The sequence below is a fragment of the Tribolium castaneum genome, chromosome 8 (genome assembly GCF_031307605.1).
Source record: "Tribolium castaneum strain GA2 chromosome 8, icTriCast1.1, whole genome shotgun sequence".
NCBI lineage: Eukaryota > Metazoa > Arthropoda > Insecta > Coleoptera > Tenebrionidae > Tribolium > Tribolium castaneum.
This window is the reverse complement of record NC_087401.1, coordinates 13,079,544-13,105,021: the sequence shown is the minus strand read 5'-3', so window position 1 is coordinate 13,105,021 and position 25,478 is coordinate 13,079,544. Positions and strand designations below refer to the sequence as shown.

The following is a 25,478-nucleotide window of genomic DNA, read 5'->3' as shown; positions in this document are numbered from 1 at the left end:
ATTTATTTGCTGTTAAATGGCCATCACGTTTAATTTTTGTGTAATTTTGCCAAACTAGTGGGCGTATGTTGAGAGTAGTCTTGGCTTGGAAAAAATTTGGTACAGGTCAGGTCAGGACAGGAATAATTTATCGAGGGCGTGATTTGAATTTGAAATAGATTTTTTTAACAATGTATCCAAGTTTTAGTTGTTTTTTTTAATTTGAATGCTGAAAATAATAACTTGAACGTACTCCAACGCCTGCAAGATAGTGTTATAACGCGACTTATTTACACAGGTGTGGACGTAATTTTTTAACTTGTGTTCAAACCGAGGGAATCTGCGAACTATTCAGGTCATAAATCTATATTTAGGCCAAGTTTAAAGTTCGCGTTAATGTAGATCGAAAGTTTTTGCCACGTTTACTTGAAACTTGACCCACATATTCCGTGGTTTTCAGAATTTTAACCACTTTCTATGAGCACAATTAGTCTATTTGTTAATTTGCTTAGGACTTTTTTAAATTTTTGTCCGTTTTAGCAAGAAAAAAAGGGAAATTTTGTTAGAATGAATCTTAGCTTTGTTGTTGGATATTAATAATAAAACTAGATAGCAATTTTTTTTGATTGGGGTTTATTTGTATTTTAGGGTTGGATTTATGTCTTTCGTAATCGGTTTTGTTCACACGTAATAGTATATTATTACACGAGTTTTGGTTTTGGAGCACGACAAAGGAGTGCTTCAATAGTATGAGTGTAATATACAACTTTTTTACTTTCTATTTTTGTTTAGTTTAACTTACTAAAATCTGTTTAAGCTATTTCCTCTTAATTTTTTAAATTATTTTGGGTTTATCAATAAACAGTGATGATGACTGATGACTGATGACACCCAACTCAGCACTGCCAATACAACAAAAGTTCTCTTTGTGAAACTACATTCAGTTTTACAATGAACGATTTATGAAACCAAAGTAGAAAAAAGTTTTTTACTATAATATTTAAAAAAATAATATTCACTCAGAATACAGGTGTCTAGCAAGGTAGTTCAAATAATTTAACCAAAAATTAAGCATTAACAATAAATGTATCTGTAGTTTTTGTTTTTTTTTTTAAACGTTTTTTTTTTCTACAATTCTTTATACATGGTCGATAGGTATATCTTTAATGTTGCAAGAAGTGCCATTTCTGTTAACTAAATTAGAGAAAATATAGTCTGAAAACATAAAACTTAACATAAAAATTTAATTTTAAAGAGCTATATCTCGTGAAAAAGGGTCAAATAACTTTTTGAGGTCATAGGAACTTTTAACTTACGAGATGGTCCGCGACTTTTGTTATTATTATATATTATGTATTATATAATATATATTATATATTATATTATTAAATGCAAAAAGTTATTTCTTATGTGTCATTCTAAAAAAGAGATACTTAAAAGCTGTTTTTTGCAAAAAATCCGTAAAGGGTGCCATTTTTGATTAAGTAATTTCAAAAAATACTTTTAGCAGACTCACCTTGTATATTATAAAGGAAATAAAAGAAAAATCAGGGAGTCAAAAATTGTAATTGAACGAAGATACTTTTCGTATTTGAGTTTGGTTTTTAGTTTTTTAAATTGACCTTATTTTTCATATTTTTTCAACACATACTAGATCTTGAATCATAATTGTTTTTTTGTTTATTAAAAATCAAATCTAGAAGTATAGTTTTTCTGATAAATATACTGTATATATTTTTTTGTATTTTTGCTACTATACTATTATACCGGGTGTCTTATAATTGCTGCTTCAAGCTGTAAGTCCATTAGTATTTGTTTGATTTGAATAAATGATCTGTCAAATGACAAAGGCCATAGAAAACTATACATATGTTGTCAATTTCCATAATTCGAACATTTATAAATGGAATTTTCTATAACAATAACATTCCCTATGTGTATTAAAAAAATATATGAAAACCATTGTTTACAGAAATAACCTCGTAATTACAATTTTTTTACTTATTTTGAATCTAAAATCAAAGTTCTGGCTTCAATGTGCGTAATTACTTGCACTAGCCGACTTTTCTGAGCAAATTTCCTTAAATGAAAATTAATACAGTCGGTGCAACTCGATTTGAACCAGATTTATTCAGGTCAGTGCCTACTCAGGTGACAACTCAATTAACTCGAATTCGAATCAATTGAGACAAATTACTCGAATCAATCTGCGAAAAACATTAATTGGGTAGGAAGTACAGCGCAACTCAGTTCAGGAATCAAGGAACCGGTCCGAATTGCCTGTTTTTTTTTTCGGCTCAGGTCACGTTCTGAGTTACTTTCTCAGGTCATAAAACCATATGACATAACCGCGTCTCCACCCCATAGGTTTTTTTCCTCTCAGGAAAGAAGTTTTCACTATCGCGAAGGTGGCTGTGGCTGCTTGAAAGTGGAGGGGGGCGGAGGAGGGGGAGGGTTTTCGGTTGTGCACCGGCAGCAGCAACATCGGGTTGTTAACCCGCGCCGACTGAGATTCCAAGGGCGTTCGTGGATGTCCAGACGCGACGTTGCCGAATTGTCGTCGTCGTATACGTATCGAAAAGTGGAGACGTGACGACGGTATGGCAACGTCGCAACAACGATCATATGGTGTAGTAGGTGAGATTGTGAACCTTGCCGATGCGAACTTGTCATGATTGTTCTTCTTTGAGACGACTAGATATCGACCGGTCTACAGACACTCGGTGTATATTATGTACGATTTTATTACACAGGATGTTCCCGATTTTTTAACCGGTCGTTAACTCGAATAAAGTTATTAGAAAAAAGTCGTTTAGGTAATTGGGGGTATTATTGTACTATTGACTGGCATATGTCCCAAACATGTGTTAGACGGAAAAGTTGGTAAAACTGTCATTGTTCGAGTGATTTTTAACTGTTGGTGACAGATGATAAATTGTTACATTTGTGACAAGTAGCGCATAAATAAATTTTGATTATTAATCTTTGGTGGAATTGTAAAGGTTTTTCATATTCTGACAGGTTACCAGTGGAATGGGTGGGTTTTTTATTTGCTAAGGTCACTGATTTATTGATTCCGATCAACTCAGGTCAAAAACTGAACTGTTTATTTATTTTTTGAGGTCGTTGTTGTTCAAACAAAAACTAGTCTCTGCTTTCTTACTGGGCTTCAAAAAAACGCCCAGTTGTTTTAATTTCTCGAAGATAAAGTTAAATTATATCGCCTTATATCAGGAGTGTCAAAAGTCGCGGACGGCAGCTAGATAGGGGTGTACAAAATACGTACCATGACAAAACCTAAGACTAAGGTCAAATAAAGTGTTTTCCTACAATTCTTTTCGAAAAATTGTATAATTTAATAAGTCAGGTTAACATTAAAATACAGGGTGATTCTTTTAGACCCTACATTATAAACTTTACTTCTAATATAGCTAAAGCTTTAAAATTTTGTATACGATCCAAATCGATCATTCTGAGTTCAACTAAATTCTTTTCAAAATGGTTGAGCTTCCGGATTACGAGAAATTGGCGTCAAGTTTGAAATTTGAAGCTGTAACCACCTATTTTTATTGCCCTTTTGAATTCGCCTTTCGAAGCTGAGTAAAATTTACCCAAGTTGTTGGTACTTATCTGTCATAGTTTTCGAATTATGTATTTTTTTGTTAATTTTTTTTTATTTAAAAAAACCCTTTGTGTTGAGTGAATATTTTTTTGCATTCGATAACCTAAGGTTCGGAGGGTCTTCTAGAATTTTCAAAATTGTCAACTGTCAAAATTCAAGGCTAGTATGATTTTTTCAAAAAAGTTATCAAAAAACTGCTGAAACTCAGTTTTTTCAAATGGAACGACCCTATTTTCTTAACAGCAATCGAAAGAACATCAACATTTATGGTGACTTTTATAAGCATGTCCTATACCTATCTCTTATAGTTTTTGAAATAATCACAAAAAACCGATTTTACTTTGTAATTTTCATCGTTAATCAAGTAGGCTTTGCATAATGGTCAACAATTGTCAATCTTTAACATGCTATTTAGTTTTATCGACGTTTTCTCGATTAAAAATGAAAATAATGAGGTTATATTCCATTTTTTACGATTATTTCAAAAAATGCAAGAGATAGATATAGAAGATGTTGATAAAAGTTTCCATAAATGTCGATGTTTTTTGGATTGCTATTGAAAAATCAAGATTATTTCATTAAAAAAAAGTTTTTTATCATGATTTTCAAAAAATCCTAGTAGCCTTGCAATTTAAAAATTCAAAATTTTGGAGATTTTAGAAGATCCTTCGAACTTTTGGTTATCAAATCCAAAAAAAATATTTACTTATTTAAAAGAGCTGTGCTATTAAAAAAAAATTGCGTAAAATATTGATATACGTCAAAACTATGACAGATAAGGCGAATACAAAAATACAATAAAAATAGCATGTTACTTTTTTCTAATTTCTTTCAGCATTTTTCCATTTCCCAACAACATTAATTCAAAATAGTAAATAAATAAATAATAACTGTTTGAAGACTGATTAAATGTACCTAATAATAGTCAAGTTGGCGGTTTTTATGATGCGGTTTCTTCACTTCGTAGCCCGAAATTTTTTCTTTCTTTCAAAAAAACCATTAACTCTATACAATTATGTAAACAATGATTATAGCGAAATTTCAAAATTATCACGAAAATATATATTTGTTTTAAAGAACTGAAAAATAGGTCGGTAACCGTCCTTGAGTGTCCGCGTTGAGCTGAATCTGAGTTTATGTTTAAATTGCCGTTTAATTTTTATGCCCACTAATGAGTTTTACTGTTGTGTCTATAAGACAAAAATAGATCATTTTATGTAACTTATAACTAACTTAACTTTTATTATGTGCAAGTAATAAAATAGAGGCGATAAATAAATGTGGACATTTTGATTTATATCTCCTTTGCTGCTAAAAATAGACGCGAAAAATCCGCAATTATTGCATAATTGAGGTTCAATTTGGTTGGTGTATTTTTTGCCATAGTGGCCTTTGATCGTTGGACAAACGTCAAAGATGCGATTTTCCGCATTCGCGCGTCGATGTGAAGCGTTCGTTCCGTCGTGATTTCCGCGGCACGCACCGTTGCAAAGGCGGCTGGTTCAACAAGTGACGATCTATACACGCGTCTAGCCGTAGCACACTACGATCCATGTTGCGTAGGTCTGTGTCTAGACGGCTCGCAACTATTTGTAAATAATTCTTCGGTGGGGCGTCGGTTTAACTAAATCGGAATCACCCTGTGTGATAAAAATTGGTGACCTTGAAGGGCGTGGCCTTAGCGAAAAATCAAATTACGCGCCGTCGGAGCAAGATGTCGTCCGGGATCGTTGGCGCGTTCGCGGTGGGGTCATTGACCTTTCGGTCTGTGCGTTTTTTGCAATGTCTGGCCAGACTGGGAGAGAAAGTTCGCCGCTTTTTGCGAGCGTGTTATGCAAGCTCGATAGGGGAGGAGCTGAAAAAAGAGCATCGCGATTATGCAATTTTTTCGACCTGAAAGTGTGTCGCCATGCTAAAAATATATATCTCCTGGACTGACGGCTTTTTTTCGTTCCAGATGGAAGGGGACGCCACCAGGGCTTGTTCTATCCGGTGGAACCCGTAGATCCGAACTTGTGGGGCTGTGGTCACAAGTTCTTGTTTATGGGTACCTACTGGTAGAAAAAACGACCAGGACCAGGCGCCATTTTGAAAATGAAAAAGTACTAGATTTGTGGCAGGGTCTGTTTGAGGTAGTAGGTTGTATAGTAAGTATTACACCTATTGGGAGTGCTGTACAGCCTGCTAACTTTCCCAGACCCGAGCCCTTTCATCTGAGAAGACGCACGGAGGAGTTGTGGGTTGTATTTTTTTTTTTAATTTTTTTTGTGTAAAAGGCAACGCCTCACGATTGTTTGTGACTGAGGCTTAATTTGCCTATTCCCTGAGACCCTAACTTGTGATGTTAAATGGACTCTCACAAGCTAGCGACTCGGGTATTGGCGGATGGCAATACATCAACGAGTAACTAAAACTGGTTTTTTAGTTACACGAAGTTGGTATTGATCACGTTGGTAATAATTGATGACTGTCATTTTTATTTACCCTAACCTAGAAAAAAGCACAGTCTTTAACACAATGATTGATGGTAATTTAAGTCTCCTAATTAAATATCCATTAATTTCCACAAAGAATCGTAATGGACGCATCCATTATAACGGTCGCGTCATGTGTGGGGTAAGTGAGGTTATGTCGCCCCAACTCACTCAGACTTTCCCATCTTTCAGTCCCACGACACCGATTTGCACGTAATCGAGGAAAAAATCAACGGAAACGTGACTTTCACACTCAAAACAACGTTCGGGCCCGAAATTAACGAAAAAATCGCCAAAAGTGAGTCACAAAACATCGTTGATTTCCTCGACAATATTGTCACACTTTTGGCACGAACCCCCCAAAACCACGCCAACTCGTACAAGCGGGTCCTTCACGAATATTTTGAATTTACACGGTTCCACCTAAATATAAGAAATAGCCACATTTCCAGCGATCTACAACTGATCAAAGTCACAACTGTGGACGAGGGGCGCCGGGAGCACCGCCTCGAAATTTCCGTCGATTTGGACGAAGTTAGAGACGTTTTCCAGCCATTGAATGTTGAACTTCCCGAACATTTTGTGAAAGCACTCGGGGGGAAATTCTCAAATTTGACCGAAATCTACAGGAGGTTTCTGGGGGTGCTTGAGGAGTTGCAGCCCTTTTTCGATGTTATGGACGAGGTGGACGGGAATTGTGGCGTTTTGGACCCGGAGACACCGACACGGGGGCACTGCCATCGGCGGATTTGGCTCGGTAAGGCCGCTTTTTAAGGGGGCACCACCTGTTTCAATCAAATCCAATCACTACAACCATTTGGGTCAAAACGGTGTGATTTGCGCCTTTTTTGGGATTATGATTTTTTTTTGCCTCTGTGACCGGAAACAGCCCAGAACGGCAATCTCTGAAGAGATAGATAAATCAAGACTCATTCTGATGCTTTTTTGGTTTTTATTTTCAGTCTTATAGTTTCTGAGAAAAACGCATAAAACTAAGTCTGCTAAAATTTTTCTTTAAAAACGTCCGAAATTACATAATTTAGCTCCATTTAAAAATGTTGTGTTTCTAAGGATTTTTTTAAGTATTTTTTCCTAAAATTTCAGTTGATTGTTTTTCATTATTTTTAACACTTCTGCTTGAAAGATTGGCTTTTTCGGTTTGTTTTGTTACATTTTGGCGAAGTTTTTGCCTTTCTCAAGCATTTTGTTATTTTAATTTTTGAAGTTAAAAGTTACATAATGTTTTTTTATTTATTAATCGGCATATTTGGGTTTAAAAATTTTGTTGTTTTGCAACATTTTTTCTGATTTCTCATATTTTCTTGATTTTAATATATCAGTTGATTGACTGCTTTTAGTTTTTTATTTTCAACACCGTTTGCTAAAACGTACAAATATTTTTTTTGTTTTTTTTTGCATATTTTATTATTGCATTTGTTTATTTTTATCCATTTATATTTATATTTTTGATTTCTTACTTTGAAATATCCTAAAAGATATTTTTTTTACCAAAAAACGCTCTATATTCTGATGCGTTTTTGGTTTTTGTTCTGTTTCTAGTTAAACGCGAAAAACCTGTTAATACTTTCACTTTTTAAGCGCCGATAACGGCGAAGCTTTTAGGGCTAGCAAAAAAATGACGAATACCAATAAAACCTTAAAATCCCTAAAAAGAAACTATAAAAAAGCAAATAGAAAAAAAGTTTTTAAACGCTGATTACGGCAAAACTAAAGAGCTTAGAGTAAAAAACAACGTTTCTTTCCTCAAAATCTTTTAAAATAAGTGAGATTTTGCTCAAAAATGAGCCAAATCTTTCCTCAAAAACGACCAAAATTACATAATTTCCTAAAAAATTTTTACTATTTTCCCAAAATTTCAGTTGATTGTTTTTCGTTATTTTCAACACCGTGCTTGAAAGATTAGCTTTTTCAGTTTGCTTTGTTACATTTTGGCGAAGTTTTTGCTTTATTTGTTCCTTTCTCAATCATTTTGTTGTTTTAATTTTTGAAGTTAAAAGTTACATAATGTGTTTTTTTTTAGTTATTAATCGGCACATTTTGTTGTTTCTCAGTGTTTTTTCCTATTTTCTTCATTTTAAAATTATCAGTTGATTGACGACTTTTACTTTTATCACCGTTTGCTGAAAGGTACAAATAAATAGGTTTTTTAATTTTTTTTACATATTATTTTCACCAGTGTTATTGCTTTTGTTTCTTCTTTATTTTTTATATTTACATTTTTATTTTTGTTTTGTTATATTATGATGCTTTTTTGGTTTTTGCTCTAAGTTTATAGTTGAACGCGAAAAATTTGTTAAAATTTTCACTTTTCAAGCGCCGATTACGGCGAAACTATAAAATAGCATACAGAAAAAAATTCAAACGCTGATTACGATGAAATTATCAAATTTGAATCGATTTCGAGAGACATTCGAAATCGGTTTATATGTTCGGATTTTTTTTTATTTTCTCAATTACAGCAAAACTGTTCGAAAAGATGCAATAATTTAATGTAAATCCATGTAAAATTATCCGGGAAATCGACTGGCGTCCAGCAAATTGCAAAATTCCTAATTATTTTCAAGTTATCAACAGAAATTTTACCTATTTTTTCTTTTGTTAGCAATTTTCTCGAAAATTATAAGATCATAAGAGTTTTCCAACAATAGTAAAGTTAATGGTGTTATAAGTCTATTAGTTCTGGAGTTGACCAAAATTTTTTTGCTGTTGATTTTTTTCATTTGTTTTATTGTATTTTACTGTTTTTTTTATTTTCAACACTGATGTTTTCTAAAAGATGTAAAAAATTACATTTTTTGTTTTGTTTTTACTAGTTTTTACCAAAGTTATTGCTTTTGTTTCTTTTTCATTCTATTATATTTTGATTTGTTCCACTGAAATATCTGAATTTGCACTTGATTTTATGATTTTTTCGCTAGTTTTAACAACATCTTTTGAAAAGAGTGAGAGTCTGCCTTAAAATGAGCTAAACTGATCAGATTTTTTTGCCTTGAAATTTCTTAAAATAGTTTTTGGTTCAAAAACGTTCATAATTTTGACCTTTTTTCGTTCCCATTTCCTATTTTTCCGTCTTTAACATTTTAGTTAATTTACTATTAACAATTTTTTACTTCGAACATTTTGCCCAACTTTGCTTTTTCGGCTTGTTTTGCAAAATTTTGCTTTTATTTATTTTTCTCATTTATTTGTTATTTTTGAGACTAAAGGTTACATCATGTTTTTATGTATTAACCGGTAAATTTGCGTTTGTTCTTTCTGTACATTTCTCAGTATTTTCTCATTTTTTCAATAGTTTGTTGAAAGAAAATACGTAGATCTTTTTACTTTTGTTTCTTTTTCATTTATTTTATATTACAACGTAATTTATATTTAATTTGGCAATTTTCCATTTATTTTAACAAAATATATAGAACGAAGAGAGAATTTGCTAAAAAATGAGCAAAATAATTCAATTTCTTGCGTTGAAATTTAAAATAAATTGGTTTTTGCCTCAAAAACGTTCGAAATTACATTGCATAATTTAGACCTAATTAGATCATGAGTTTGAACCTCCCATATTTTTATAAGTTGCTTTTATTTATTTTTTTGTCATACATTCATTATTATTTTTGAGGCTAGAAGTTATTTCATGTTTTTATTTATTAATCATTTTCTCCTATTTTCAACACTTTTCGTTGAAAGATAAAAATACTTTTTTGTTTGTTTTACTAAATTTTACCAGTTTTTGCTTTTGTTTCATTTTTTTATTGTTGATATTTGAAGATAAAAGTTGAAAGATGTTTTTTACAACGTATTTATACTTAATTTTCTATTTGTTTTAACAAAATCTTTAATTTTTTTTGAAAATTTTCAAAATCTTGCATTGAGATCTCTTAGAATAAATTAGTTTTTGCCTCAAAAACGTCCAAAATTCGGCTTGTTTTAGCAAAAATTGTGTAAACTTAGTAAATTGTTGCTACTTACCGACCAGGAAATACTTTTGTTTAGGAAAAAATACATGGCAGAAATAGCACATAGCACATGAGCTAAATTGATCAGAATTTCTTGCCTTGAAATCTCTTAAAATAGTTTTTGGTTCAAAAACGTTCATAATTTTAACCTTTTTTCTTTCCTATTTCCTATTTTTCCGACTTTAACATTTTAGTTAATTTACTATTAACAATTTTGCCCAACTTTGCTTTTTCAGTTTGTTTTGTAAACATTTGGTTTTTTTTAAAAAGTTACCTCATGTTTTTATTTATTAATCGGTAAATTTGCGTTTGTTTTTTCTGGACACTTTTCAGTATTTTCTCATTTTTTCAATAGTTTGTTTCTTTCTTTTTTTTAATTTAGTTTCTTTCTTTTATTTTTTTACAAAATGGATTTTTTTAACACAAGACAATTTGAATGATTTTTTTCTAACTCGAAATTCGCCAATTTTAGGCAAAAAATTTCAAAAATTCTGTTATGAAAAACGTGGTATAATATGTAAAATGAACCGTAGAATTCATTGCAACAAACTGTTTTTCTCTAGGACCTTCAGATTTCCAGTGATTAATTTAAAAAAACGAGTTAGTTATTCACCAGAAACGATTTTTTTTTAATTCGTCAAAAATGAGCCAAAATTCACACATTGTTAGTTATCTTGTTGTTAATTGTTCCAAAAACACAATTTTTCAATTCCAAGGTGGTGTAACCCCTTGAAATAATTCCAATTGTAACAAATCATTTTGCTAGACCAGAACTTGTCAGTGATTGTGACCATTGACCCTCTGAACGTGAGAGCAAGACCGGAATTGAGGTTTTTCGGGCCTGAACGTCTCGTGCATCAGCACTTGGACGAATTGAACGAAAAGTTGGAAGAATGGAACGATCGTGGCGATTTTTTGGAGGAATTATTAAAAATTTTAAGTCTGGAAAAGTTCCCCCAAAAACCGAAAACGGACCGAGACGTGCTAATGGACGTTGGCGAGTGTTGCATCTGTTTTTCCCTCCGTCTCGACGAGAAAATGCCGGAAATAATCTGTGGAAATAAATCATGCGAGAATTTTTTCCACGTCCAGTGTTTATACGAGGTAATTAACTTTTCCCCCACTTTAGTAGAACATCACTAAATGGTTTTTTTGCAGTGGCTAAGTTCAGTCAACTCGAAACGAATTTTAAATCAAATCCACGGCCAGTGTCCCAATTGTGAAAAGGTTTTTTCTCTGGTGTTTGTAAACGGTTTTTTTATGCGTTTTTTTTTAGGAAATTTCCTGTCCATTGCCTGACGATAACGCAGTTACGTAAGTCGGAATAAAAATGAAACAAACGAATTCTGGTTTAATTTTTATTACCTTAACGTATTTATTTATACAAAATAATTTAAAATACCACAATTTTGTTCCGATGGGTGTGGGACAAGTCATCGTCCAATGTCAAAAGAACCATAAATGTGAAAAACATACCAATGGCGCTCAAAAAGTGCCAAATGTCGTGGAAGTCGTAAAATCGCAACAGTTTGCACTCTTGGTTAAACTGTCGCGATTGCGCTGGAGTTCGCTAAAAAAATAATAAAACTTTATTCTAGTACTAAAAACGTTCAAGTACCAAAGTAAAATTATAATTCACAAGCTCAAAAAATGAGCGAGATTTTGCCTAAAAAAATGTTCAAAATTACATTAATCATTTAGACTAATTTATATAATTAACAGTTTTGTTGTAAAGTATTAAAGTATTCTTCCATATTTTCAGTTGATTAAGTGGTTTTTGTAATTTTCAATACTATTTTTTGCTTTATTTGTTGCTTTCTCATTCAATTATTTTTTTAATGTAATATGTGTTTATTATTTGTGATTTGTTTTTATTTATTATTCGGCATATTGGAGTTCAAAAATTTTGTTGTTTCGTTTTTTAAACAATATTTTCACAGACGGATTTTATTTTTATTTAATTTACAACTCTGTTTGCTGAGAGATTTTTTTTTGATTTGTTTTATTGTATTTTAATGTTTTTAATTTTTTTATTTTCAACACTGATGTTTTCTAAAAGATGTAAAAAATTACATTTTTTTTGTTTTTACTATTTTTTACCAAAGTTATTGCTTTTGTTCCTTTTTCATTCTTTTATATTTTCATTTGTTCCACTGAAATATCTTAAATTGCACTTGTTTTTATGATTTTTCCGCTAGTTTTAACAACGTCTTTTGAAAAGAGTGAGAGTCTGCTTTAAAATGAGCAGAATTTTTTGCCTTGAAATCTCTTAAAATAGTTTTTGGTTCAAAAACGTTCATAATTTTAACCTTTTTTCTTTCCTATTTCCTATTTTTCCGACTTTAACATTTTAGTTAATTTACTATTAACAATTTTTTATTTTAAACATTTTGCCCAACTTTGCTTTTTTGGCTTGTTTTGCAAAATTTTGCTTTTATTTATTTTTCTCATTTATTTGTTATTTTTGAGACTAAAGGTTACATCATGTTTTTATGTATTAATCGGTAAATTTGCGTTTGTTCTTTCTGTACATTTTTCAGTATTTTCTCATTTTTTCAATAGTTTGTTGAAAGAAAATACGTAGATCTTTTTACTTTTGTTTCTTTTTCATTTATTTTATATTACAACATAATTTATATTTAATTTGGCAATTTTCCATTTATTTTAACAAAATACATAGAACGAAGAGAGAATTTGCTAAAAAATGAGCAAAATAATTCAATTTCTTGCGTTGAAATTTAAAATAAATTGGTTTTTGCCTCAAAAACGTTCGAAATTACATTGCATAATTTAGACCTAATTAGATCATGAGTTTGAACCTCCCATATTTTTATAAGTTGCTTTTATTTATTTTTTTGTCATACATTCATTATTATTTTTGAGGCTAGAAGTTATTTCATGTTTTTATTTATTAATCATTTTCTCCTATTTTCAACACTTTTCGTTGAAAGATAAAAAAACTTTTTTGTTTGTTTTACTAAATTTTACCAGTTTTTGCTTTTGTTTCATTTTTTTATTGTTGATATTTGAAGATAAAAGTTGAAAGATGTTTTTTACAACGTATTTATAGTTAATTTTCTATTTGTTTCAACAAAATCTTCAAATTTTTTTTGAAAATTTTCAAAATCTTGCATTGAAATCTCTTAGAATAAATTAGTTTTTGCCTCAAAAACGTCCAAAATTCGGCTTGCTTTAGCAAAAATTGTGTAACCTTAGTAAATTGTTGCTACTTACCGACCAGGAAATACTTTTGTTTAGGAAAAAATACATGGCAGAAATGGCACATAGTACAGACAGGGACAGGAAGAACAGAGACAATTTGTTGACTCTTTCCTTGTTAATAATCTAGGAACAAAAAAAATAAATAAATAAAAATACGTTTAACTTAACAAAAAATTTAAAATTCACCTTCATAACAATATAGAAGCTGAAATACAACAAAGTGTTGCCCATGAAGATAGCCAATAGGAAAAGAGCAAAATCCTTTTGGTGCTTGTAAACCCCCCAAAACGCCATCCCCCAATTACACAAATTTGCGATAATCAAGAGACACATTCTCGCTTTATGAATGGGTTTGATCACATTTAGAGGCCCGGACCAAAATTCGTAAACGCAAATTCGCCACACTCTCATCGCCAAACCCGCGTCTGAAAAACAAAATCAATGAAATGTTGTTGTTTTTTTTAATTGTGATAATTTACCCAATTTCCAACACCCCATGTAGTAGATTTGAATACTGAGATAAAAACAGGACAATAAATAAATAATGGTGAAGACGATCCAGAAGTAGAGATTCCCTTCCAAAATCCCGATCATCCCTAAAAGAATCGCCACCGCCAACACCCCAAAAGTGGCATAAGCTGTGGCGTTTATGTCCGGATGACGGTTTTGGTAGAGTTTGACCATGCAAAGGACGGCCATCACGTACATGAAACTAGAATCTGGGGGTTTGGTTAGTTGGCGTTGGTAGAAGTCGGGGAATTACCGAATTGGAAGTTGGCTGTGTTGGGGCACACGTGGTAACTCCCCGAAAGCACGCCTTCCATGATCAGGGCCACGCCCATGGCGTAGAACATGCCATAATGTTGCGGAATACCATATTGCTAAAAAAATGTTACGTTAGATTTTTGTTTCTTATTTATTCTTTCGTGTTCATGTTAATGTTTTTTTATTTTTTTATTTTTTACTCTTTCTATATTCCCAGCTTAAAATTTTGCTTGATTAACTGTTTTTACTTTTTATTTTCAATACTGTTTCTAAAATGTGACAACAAAGATGCTTTCGTATTTTTTTATTTTACATTAGTGATTTTTAAAGATAAAAGCTAGACGATGTTTTTTATTTATTAATCACAATTATTTTTTCAGAACTCTAGTTTGTTTTTCTTTTAAAACAGCTGATTGACTTTTTTATTTTTATTTTCTTAATATTTTCAACAATATTTGCTCAAAGATTTTAGCTTTTTCGGTTTATTTTGTCAATTTTGTTAAAGTTTTTCCTTTATTTGTTGCTCTCTTATTCATTTTATTGTTTTTTTTATTTTTTAAGCTGAAAGTAGATCATAATTATAATTATAACTTTTTAAGTAGATGAATGAATGAATTGTTTAAGGAAATTTCGCGTAAAATCTGAATATTAAGAGGTCAAAAACGCACTTAAACACTCAATAAAACTACAAAAATGACGCTAATTTAGAACTGATGTGATGATTTTTCGGTCTATTTGGACGAGATTTCTTCAAATAATTGCCCTTCTGTTTGAAAAGTTTGGGAATGGAACTATTTTTATCGATTTTTTGGTCGGAATTAAGCAAGATTTGGTAAAAAAATCTAGGTCTAAAATAATGCTCATCTGGTGAATTTTAGGCTCATTGTAACAAAAATTTTTTCGAAACAATTGCGTTTTTCGCTGTAAAACGTAATAAGTAGTTGGGAAAGACAAAAGTAATGTCAATTGTAACTAAAAATTATACGATAAAATTGAGTTTCTTGCACAAAAACTTGCGAAAAAACGTTCAAAATTATATAGTTCTAACCCATTTTCTTTCCTATTTCCTATTTTTATAATTTTAACATTTTAGTCAATTTGATTAAACAATTTTTACTTCCAACACTGGAATGAAACTTACCTTTTTCTTTTTTACATTTTTCCAAAGTTTTTTGCTTTTTTCTCATTAATATTATTTATTTTAAAAGTCATATTTTCGGTACATTTTTGCACTTTGACTTAGCTTTTTTTATTGTTATGTATCTCTGTTACGTATGTTTTCACATTATTTTCTAAAAAAAAAAACCGAAATATCTTTTTCGGTGATTTCTTAAATTTTATTAAAGTTTTTGCCCTATTTGTTCCTTGGTCATTCTCTTTATTATTTATTTATTTATTTATCTTTTTTATCTAAGCTTTTTTTTGACCTTTTGGTGCATTTTTCAGTATTTAAAACTTCAGTTTATTGGACTACTTTTAGTATTTTCAGTATATTTTGCTTTTGCTTTTTTATTTGATTTATTTAATATTTTTAATACAGGGCCGCTAAAAAGTATGGATACAGTTAAATATTTTAAGAACGGTTTAACAGAAAACCTTGAAATTTGGGAAACAGTTAAAAGTGTTTAAATTTTATCATCTGAGAACTTTTTCAAATTTTTATCGCCATCTATTTTGAAAATACAAGGCTAACTTGATTTTTTTTACTGGCACGAAGGGTCAAATTTAATCATTTTTAAAAGAATTTTTTTCTGAATCCAATGATGTAACATAATACCCACCTTTACTTTTATTACAATGTAAAAAAATAAAAATTCAAAAATTTTCTGGAATAGTAAAACTAAGTTAGCTTTGAAAACACTGTCATTAGCGATATCTGTCACTTGTATATTAGATAAAAATTAAACTTGGGTGCAATAATTAGTTTAATAATGATACATTTAAGTAAAACTGAGCGAAAAAAAATCTCATGTTGGTTTATAATGGAGACAGAAAGCCAAGAAGTTAGTGGAAATCAGTTTGAACATCGTTTGTAGCATAAAAATCAAGTATTCCGTGTTTAAAATTTCTTAATTAAAACGTGTTTTTTTCAGTTAAAAGTGTTATTTTAACAATTATTTTTAACTTTTACTTATTTTTTGGTTAATGAGCTAACGATAGATAAAGACAACATTTCCAAGGCTAACAAGATTTTAGATTTTTCAAAATTTTCGATTTTTTTTTGAGTTTAGGTTAAATTAAGGTATGCATGTGTTATACCATAGAACTCAGAAAAAAATTCTCTTCTCAAAAATATCAAATTTGACCCTTGTTGGCTATTTAAAAAAAAATCAAGTTAGCCTTGTATATATACGAAGCTAAAGACTAGATAATATTTTATTAATTACTCAGCGTATTTGATTTTAAAAATTTTGTTACGTGGCTACAATTTTATTTAAATTTTCAAATGGTAGCCGTTTTTACAATAATTTTTGTGACAATCCTAGAAAAAAAAAATTTTTGCCGAAAGACAAAGTAAAACATAGCATTTGGTTAATTTTCCTCACCCGTTCAAAATTGAGATCCTTGTGCGTAATTTCCCTCCTGTACGTAATCCCGAGAAACAGCAACCCCAGGAGAACGTACCCACTATTCGAGAAGACATGATTAAAATCACTGATAACCCCCAAAGGATGTGCACACAGAAAATTATAGTAGCACAGATCCTGCTGTCCCGTCTCGTTCAAAACCCTCTGATAGGTCACCACCAGCTGTATAACCGGCAAGCCATAGAACAGAGCAACGGTCAGGACATTATACAAGTACAGATACGACTTGTATTTATGCACTCGTGGGTCTTTCCGCGCCAGATCGCTCAAATAGACCACAGATTTCCCCAACCGGATCGACTTATCCTGATCGGCTTCGGAGACGACGTCGTACTCCGTCTCATCGAGCGAGATTTCGTCGACCTCTTCGCCGAGGCACGTGCTAGGAGTCGCCGGCTCGCTGCTCACGTACTCCATCTGGCGCGGGACGTAGCCGCGTTTCGAGCAGAAGATGAAACCGGCGATGAAGACGAAGTAGAAGATGCCGATGGAGGAGAGGGTGGCGATGACGGCGTTGACGTAGTCCTGGTACGAGATGCTCGGCTTCACGATGAGGGTGATGGTCTTGGTGCGGTTGGTGTCGTAGTAAAGGGATGGGATGCCGGTGCAGTCGGAGTCGTCCGGTTTTGCCACGAACACGGCGAAAAAGCCGTACGGAAATTTGTATTTCTATAATAATTTTCAAAATAATTATTTGCAACCATTTTCCTCCGTGTTTTCAAAATCTCATTATTTATTTTCAACATATTGAATGCAAAAAAAAAATAATTCTATAGCTGTAAAAATAACAAAAATATAAGCTTTTTTGTCTGCTGGTTTGACAGCTTGATGACGTCACGCGGCATAAACTGTTCACAAGGTGGCTGCGATTTACACACTACTGTTCCTTTCGGCATTGTATTGAAATCTCTGGATAATTTTATTGACTTAAAAGAAATAAATATTGAAAGAAAGTGTTATTTGTGATGATTGAAGTAATTTGTTTAAGTAGATACTGTAACAAATCACTAATAACAAATAATAATCCATTTTAATAATCACACAAAAATCCCGTTTGCGATTTTTTTTTTGCTTTATTTCTTTCTGTATGCCTTCGAATTTTTTCAGATTTTTTCTACAATTTCTTATAAATAATAAATATTAATTAATGAGAAATATTTATATTAATAAAATATTATTTTTAAAAAATTAAAAATATTACCTAATGGAAATTTTTATGATTTCTAGAACAAGCGATGCTTGCAAAATGTTTTGTACGAAAAATATGTAAAAAAATAAGTGTTCTACAAACGACTTTTTATTAAAGATATATCGACTCTTGCATAAACAGAAATACAATTTCTTTATTTGTCAATGCTTTTGAAAGTACGTTCGATGAATGAGTATTGAATGCAAAAAAAATTAATTCGATAGCTTTAAAAATAACAAAAATATAAGCTTTTTTGTCTGCCGGTTTGACAGCTTGATGACGTCACGCGGCATAAACTGTTCACAAGGTTGCTGCGATTTACACACTACTGTTCCTTTCGGCATTGTATTGAGATCTCTGGATAATTTTATTGACTTAAAAGAAATACATATTGAAAGAAAGTGTTATTTGTGATGATTGAAGTAATTTGTTTAAGTAGGTACCGTAATAAATCACTAATAACTAATAATAATTCATTTTAATAATCACACAAAAATCAGGGTTTGCGATTTTTTTTTTGCTTTATTTCTTTCTGTTTGCCTTCAAATTTTTTCAGATTTTTTCTACAATTTCTTATACATTTAATGAGAAATATTTATGTTAATAAAATATTATTTTATTTAAAAAAATTAAAAATATTAACTAATGGCAATTTTTATGATTTCTAGAACAAGCGATACTTGCAAAAGGTTTTGTACAAAAAATATGTAAAAAAATAAGTGTTCTACAAACGACTTTTTATTAAAGATATCGACTCTTGCATAAACAGAAATACAATTTCTTTATTTGTTAATGCTTTTGAAGAAACGTTCGATGAATAAGTATTGAATACAAAAAAAAAATTAATTCGATAGCTTTAAAAATAACAAAAATATAATCTTTTTTGTCTGCCGGTTTGACAGCTTGATGACGTCACGCGGCATAAACTGTTCACAAGGTGGCTGCGATTGACACACTACTGTTCCTTTCGGCATTGAATTGAGATCTCTGGATAATTTTATTGACTTAAAAGAAATAAATATTGAAAGAGAGTGTAATTTGTGATGATTGAAGTAATTTGTTTAGGTAGATACTGTAATAAATCACTAATAACTAATAATAATCCATTCTAATAATCACATAAAAATCAGCGTTTGCGATTTTTTTTGCTTTATTTCTTTCTGTTTGCCTTCAAATTTTTTCAGATTTTTTCTACAATTTCTTATACATTTAATGAGAAATATTTATGTTAATAAAATATTATTTTATTTAACAAAATTAAAAATATTAACTAATGGAAATTTTTATGATTTCTAGAACAAGCGATACTTGCATAAGGTTTTGTACAAAAAATATGTAAAAAAATAAGTGTTCTACAAACGACTTTTTATTAAAGATATCGACTCTTGCATAAACAGAAATACAATTTCTTTATTTGTCAATGCTTTTGAAGATACGTTAGATGAATAAGTATTGAATGCAAAAAAAAAATAATTCGATAGCTTTAAAAATAACAAAAATATAAGCTTTTTTGTCTGCTGGTTTGACAGCTTGATGACGTCACGCGGCATAAACTGTTCACAAGGTGGCTGCGATTTACACACTACTGTTCCTTTCGGCATTGTATTGAGATCTCTGGATAATTTTATTGACTTAAAAGAAATAAATATTGAAAGAGAGTGTAATTTGTGATAATTGAAGTATTTTTTTTAAGTAGATACTGTAATAAATCACTAATAACTAATAATAATCCATTCTAATAATCACATAAAAATCAGCGTTTGCGATTTTTTTTGCTTTATTTCTTTCTGTTTGCCTTCGAATTTTTTCAGATTTTTTCTACAATTTCTTATAAATAATAAATATTAATTAATGAGAAATATTTATATTAATAAAATATTATTTTATTTAAACAAATTAAAAATATCAACTAATGGAAATTTTTATGATTTCTAGAACAAGCGATGCTTGCAAAATGTTTTGTACAAAAAATATGTAAAAAAATAAGTGTTCTACAAACGACTTCTTATTAAAGATATCGACTCTTGCATAAACAGAAATACAATTTCTTTATTTGTCAATGCTTTTGAAGATACGTTCGATGAATAAGTATTGAATGCAAAAAAAAAATTAATTGGATAGCTTTAAAAAAATATATATAAGCTTTTTTGTCTGCTGGTTTGACAGCTTGATGACGTCACGCGGCATAAACTGTTCACAAGGTGGCTGCGATTTACACACTACTGTTCCTTTCGGCATTGTATTGAAATCTCTGGATAATTTTATTGACTTAAAAGAAATAAATATTGAAAGAAAGTGTTATTTGTGATGATTGAAGTAATTTGTTTAAGTAGATACTGTAATAAATCACTAATAACTAATAATAATCCATTTTAATAATCACACAAAAATCAGCGTTTGCGATTTTTTTTGCTTTATTTCTTTCTGTTTGCCTTCAAATTTTTTCAGATTTTTTCTACAATTTCTTATACATTTAATGAGAAATATTTATGTAAATAAAATATTATTTTATTAAAAAAAATTAAAAATATTAACTAATGGAAATTTTTATGATTTCTAGAACAAGCAAGTGTTATTTGTGATGATTGAAGTAATTTGTTTAAGTAGATACTGTAATAAATCACTAATAACTAATAATAATCCATTTTAATAATCACACAAAAATCAGCGTTTGCGATTTTTTTTGCTTTATTTCTTTCTGTTTGCCTTCAAATTTTTTCAGATTTTTTCTACAATTTCTTATACATTTAATGAGAAATATTTATGTAAATAAAATATTATTTTATTAAAAAAAATTAAAAATATTAACTAATGGAAATTTTTATGATTTCTAGAACAAGCGATGCTTGCAAAATGTTTTGTACAAAAAATATGTAAAAAAAATAAGTGTTCTACAAACGACTTCTTATTAAAGATATCGACTCTTGCATAAACAGAAATACAATTTCTTTATTTGTCAATGCTTTTGAAGATACGTTCGATGAATAAGTAGATGTGGTTTATAATTATAAGCCTAGAGTTTTCAAAGATATGAAATTACGATTTTCTTGTTTTTTAAAGTTGTAATTTTCCCATTTTTTGATATCAAACGGTTTTATAACGTGAGATTTCCAAATTTTATTTATTTTATTTAGGGCTAATAGTTCATTAAACAATTACAAAAGATATAGGAGTGCAATAGTTAAATGGGAAAAATTGAGGAACAGCGAAGTAATTTTGGAAACATGTTAATTTTAACCAGATACTAATAAACAGTCCCCGAATCTTGAAAAGGGCTTCTAATTTATCAAGTTGTGATATGAAAAATTTAGGGCCGGTTTACAGAACATTTTAATGACAATTAACTTTTAATTCGGGATTAACTTGACGTTTGACAATGCAATTTAAATGGCAATTTAATTCGTAGTTCAATTTTAATTTCGCTTTCCGTAAACCGAGCTTAAGGACCGGTTTACAGAATATTTTATCGCAATTAAAATTTAATCCGAGATTAACTTGACATTTGTCAATGGCAGCTTAATTCGAATTAGTTTAATCTTGAATTAAATTTTAATTTTGCTTTCTGTAAACCGATACTAAAGTCACTAAGATTTGTTAAAATTTAATTCGTTGTTAAAAACACAATGTTAATTTTTATCTTTCGTTAAATTATTTCAAAACTCCTACTTTTTATTTCAAATATTTAGAAAATTTATTATAAGCTGTGGCTTCCGATACTTTTTTGTTTTGAATATTGAGAAAATATTTTTTGTAGAAAATGTGCACTCTAGATTTTTTATGTAAAAATGTTAAAACTATTTGGAAATATTAACTTTTCTTGGTTACGGTGATAATGATAAGAAAATCTGAAAGTGTATGTGAAGGCATTTTTCTTGTCTTGTGACACTAAAAAATTGCTTAATAATTTCGAAAATACAAAAAACCGCTCTTTTTTTCAATATAGCGGGTGTTTCAGATTTGTATTTGCCCCTTGTAATTTTTTTAAAGTATAATAAACCTCAAATTTTCCTAAAAGAATTGCTAAAATTTATTGGACAAATCATCAATTTTACGATGACATATTTCAAAACAGTTGCTGCCAATTGTTTTTCAAGTAACTTAATTTTTATATATTTTTTAATTTGTTTTCTTTAGCAACGGAATTGATTTTTGCTTTTTTGTTTCCTATGGTGTCGAATTTAATTTGTTGTTGAATTTACAAATTTTATTTTTTTTGTACATCATAAGACATTAAAGGCCGGTTTATAGAAAGCTCTGTTAAAATTTAATTCGTTGTTACGTACAGATACAATTTAAGTGGATTAAAAAAATCTATGTGATAGCAAAAAACTGGAAGCAGAAAAATAGATTGAGGACGTTTAAACCTTTATATTCATATTAATTAAAGGAGGATTTCTTTACAGATCAGTGTACTGTTCAAAGTTGAGAATATTAATCACCCATTACCTAAGAAACGGCTTCATTGCAACGTTTTTTCGTTGACTGATAACACTCAATCTGTTTTTACCTTTGATAGCTGTCATGAAGATTTACTGTGAATTATTTACATGAAAAGCGATAGAAATCCGGTAATAGTCAGTTGTAAGCGATCCAAAAATAATTAAGTTTAGTTTGTGAGACATAGTGCAGTTTTTTAAGTGCCGGCGGTGTTTTCTGGAAATTATGCCCAAGGGCGGGCCGCCAGGAGCCACGGTAATTGTGACTTAACATTTAGAGTAATGAATACAAGTTTAATTAGATAGATAGTCAAAAGAAAAAAATCACAAAGGAATAACTTGAGCAGTATAAAAAACTATCAATTATTAGTCAAATTTGAATTACACTGCTGTGGCTGGCTATTTTTTCCATTGATGAACTTTCTAAAGAAATGGTTCGACCCGAAATAAAAATGCAGGGGCGACAACCTGCTCATATTACATAAAATATAAATATTTTATAATATTATTAACTGGTCAATGGTTTGTAATAATGTGACTTGATTATCATTTAATAATCGTGATTTAATCGCCTCACCTTTGCATTTTCCGATAACTTACTTATTTATATATTACGTAAGTTGGTGTTAATTACATTCAATTTTTTTTCTTTCAAAAACATGCGACACACAAATCGCTCCGAATCTCATGAATCGAAAATTCCACGAAAATTTATTATGTATCTGAAGACACAGGTTGTTTAACTGCTTGCATTATAAAGTTCACAGGTACATTGCCGTTAAAATGATTGTGTTTGGGTTATTTGGAAATTTTATTCAGCCCAGAATTAATAATGCATGCCATAGAGTCATTGCCTTTTCCACCGCATAAATCACGTGACCGCCACCACCACTTTCAAACACTCTGTACCTTATGAATCACCCCCGATCGCGTCACCTCTGGTTGCATACACGTGACCACGCCGCCGCCATTTTTTCAAAAAGTGTCAGTGAAAAGTTGCTCTAGTGCTAAAAAGTGTCCAAAAATACTCACAGGTATGGTAATTCCCCCTTGCGTGTTAACAGTCTCGTAAAATCCCCGAAACGTGATGTCCTGATTGGTGTCAAACACCGGACACTTGAAAATTCGTGTGAAATGGCGCCGGTTTGAAAATTCCCAAACTTACGCTCGCATTCTGGATACTGACGGTCATACAGACGAAATCGTCCGAGAAAACCTCCAGAATGACCGTCTCGTAGTTGGAGTTGGGGCTTTCGGTGATGTTTGCGGTGAAATTGTAAAAGTAGAATCGCGGCTCGCTGGGGGTTATGTTGAAGTTGTACTTGACTGAAGGCTTGATGAAGAAGTCCTTCTGGTAGTCGACCTGCACCGTGAAGGTCACGTTCTGGGGGGCCGCCGTCGACACGCTCACGATGGGGCTGTCGACCCTGATTCCTGGGGGCACCGGTTAGGTTTTTTTACAAGTTTTGCGACTCACCTCGGGGGGCGTAGTCCCGGTACATGTCGTGGCACAAAGTGCGCGATATTTTCGTGAAGTTGTGGTTGCCGGTGTCGCTTTCGAGCACCATGGGCAGTTGCCACGATAGCAGTTCTTTGGGCTGTCTTGCCACCACCATTAGGGGGGTTTTGATCTGGGCATCGCTGCTGTTTATCGTCACTCTTGGGGGGTATTTTAGCTGAAATCGGGGGTGGTATCAAGGGGCGGTTAAGTGAAGCGATGACGTACCTCGGGGGCTGAAAATTCGAGGATGTATTCAACGGATTTGTTGATGGAAAATGTGTAGAAATTGCTGTAGCTCAGGTTCAAGTAAATGGGATTGAAACTATCACAAATTACGGTCACTGCACTGATTAGTAGGAAAAGGTGCAACATTTTTGGTGTCATTGTTTTTTTTCGGTCATTTTAGTGCAAATTTGAAGGTTAGAGTTTGCGGTTGAAAGACACACACGTGATGGTTCGTTTCGTACCAGTGGCGTAGCACATAAGGGGGCATGGGGAACAAAGTAGTGATTTTAACGAGCATTAAAAAATTTTCATGAGAAACTTCAATCAATTGTTTTTAAGGACCGTTCAGTTTTATTCGCTTCTTCAAATTTTTTAGTGAATGTAATTACATTATTGTTACACTGTTTTTTTGGTAAATGGAATTAAATAAACAGGGTTTTTTGGAACAAAAATTCATTGATTTATTTTCAAATTAACTTGAAGCTTATGCCGTTCTTTTGTAGGGTTAAAATACCGTCAAATTTTATTCAAAAGAGGTCAAAGTGATAAATAATTTATACTCTAATTTCACCTTTTTACGGAACATTGTCCTAACTTTTTGTGAAACATTGAAGCATTTATTAACAAAACACTTGAACAAAACTAGAATTAACGTTTTATTTAAAAAAAAGACGTTTTACTTAGTTTAAACATAGCAAGGGAGCAAAAAATCAAATCCAGAAACCAATGTTTTTTTCTTAAAAAAATAAATAATAATGATTTTTTTATTGGTATTTAGTTAGATTATTTAATATTTTTATTAATAAAGCATTAGTTTTTTATTTAACGAGTTTGAGTGTAAATTGCACGCTTTATTTTACGAGTGGTTTATTATCTACAAGGTGAAATAAATGAACTGATTTACACGAAAGCGAGTTGAATACAACATTTTATTCTTCGAATTAGACTTAACAAGGCTTAATTTTTTTTTAAATCCATTAAAAATAATTTGAGGTTTTGTTCTGGGAAATGCCAAACAGACTGGCTATGTACTTTTTTTTTAAATTAGAGAAAAATGTTTCCAATTTAAAGCATAATTTTACGACATTTAGTCGCAATAACGGAAGATTTACCAACGGTTTATTCTTTAAAATATTATTTAATTGTTTTATATTCAAGTTAAAAAAAACTGATAAAGCCTACTCTTCTTATAAATTCAAATGATGGCATTGTGTAAAATTGTGTAAAAAAACTAATAGAATCGCACTGAAATCAGCGTTTTGCTTTTAAATAAGTATAAGTTTGTTTTTTTTCTTTATGTATATAAGTTTTTTCAGATTTTTTTAATTATATTAAAATATAATATATATTAATTAAATTAATAATTATTAATTTAATTATATATAATTATAATAATTATATAATATAATATTATATAATATAATATAATATAATAATAATAATTATAATAATATAATAATATATAATATAATATAATTAATTATATTATATTAAAATATAATATAT

The 25,478-nt window shown here is 30.7% G+C and overlaps 2 protein-coding genes and 3 non-coding genes across 5 annotated transcripts; 4 read left to right on the top strand and 1 right to left on the bottom strand.

The window, feature by feature from the left end:
• Positions 1 to 5,588: 5,588 nt before the first annotated feature.
• Positions 5,589 to 5,664, top strand: Mir100 (microRNA mir-100). The gene has a single exon (NR_036291.1). It is a non-coding gene; the product is annotated as a microRNA mir-100 (primary transcript).
• A 58-nt stretch (positions 5,665 to 5,722) lies between these two features.
• Positions 5,723 to 5,800, top strand: Mirlet7 (microRNA let-7). Its single transcript, NR_036276.1, has one exon. It is a non-coding gene; the product is annotated as a microRNA let-7 (primary transcript).
• A 111-nt stretch (positions 5,801 to 5,911) lies between these two features.
• Mir125 (microRNA mir-125) lies at positions 5,912 to 5,988 on the top strand. Its single transcript, NR_036293.1, has one exon. It is a non-coding gene; the product is annotated as a microRNA mir-125 (primary transcript).
• Fancl (fancl) lies at positions 5,917 to 11,390 on the top strand. Its single transcript, XM_001813649.4, has 5 exons — positions 5,917 to 6,217; positions 6,268 to 6,832; positions 10,813 to 11,150; positions 11,205 to 11,273; positions 11,323 to 11,390. The coding sequence occupies exons 1-5, from the start codon at positions 6,065 to 6,067 to the stop codon at positions 11,362 to 11,364; spliced, it is 1,167 nt and encodes a 388-aa protein (XP_001813701.2). The 5' UTR covers positions 5,917 to 6,064; the 3' UTR covers positions 11,365 to 11,390.
• Positions 11,391 to 24,200, bottom strand: Sirc (Sid-1-related C). Its single transcript, NM_001105658.1, is given in 10 exon segments — positions 11,391 to 11,616; positions 13,281 to 13,391; positions 13,455 to 13,693; positions 13,748 to 13,987; positions 14,032 to 14,149; positions 16,580 to 17,290; positions 23,279 to 23,362; positions 23,412 to 23,680; positions 23,724 to 23,922; positions 23,973 to 24,200. Coding segments are annotated over 10 exon segments (2,307 nt in total). The 5' UTR covers positions 24,132 to 24,200; the 3' UTR covers positions 11,391 to 11,439.
• Positions 24,201 to 25,478: the final 1,278 nt, after the last annotated feature.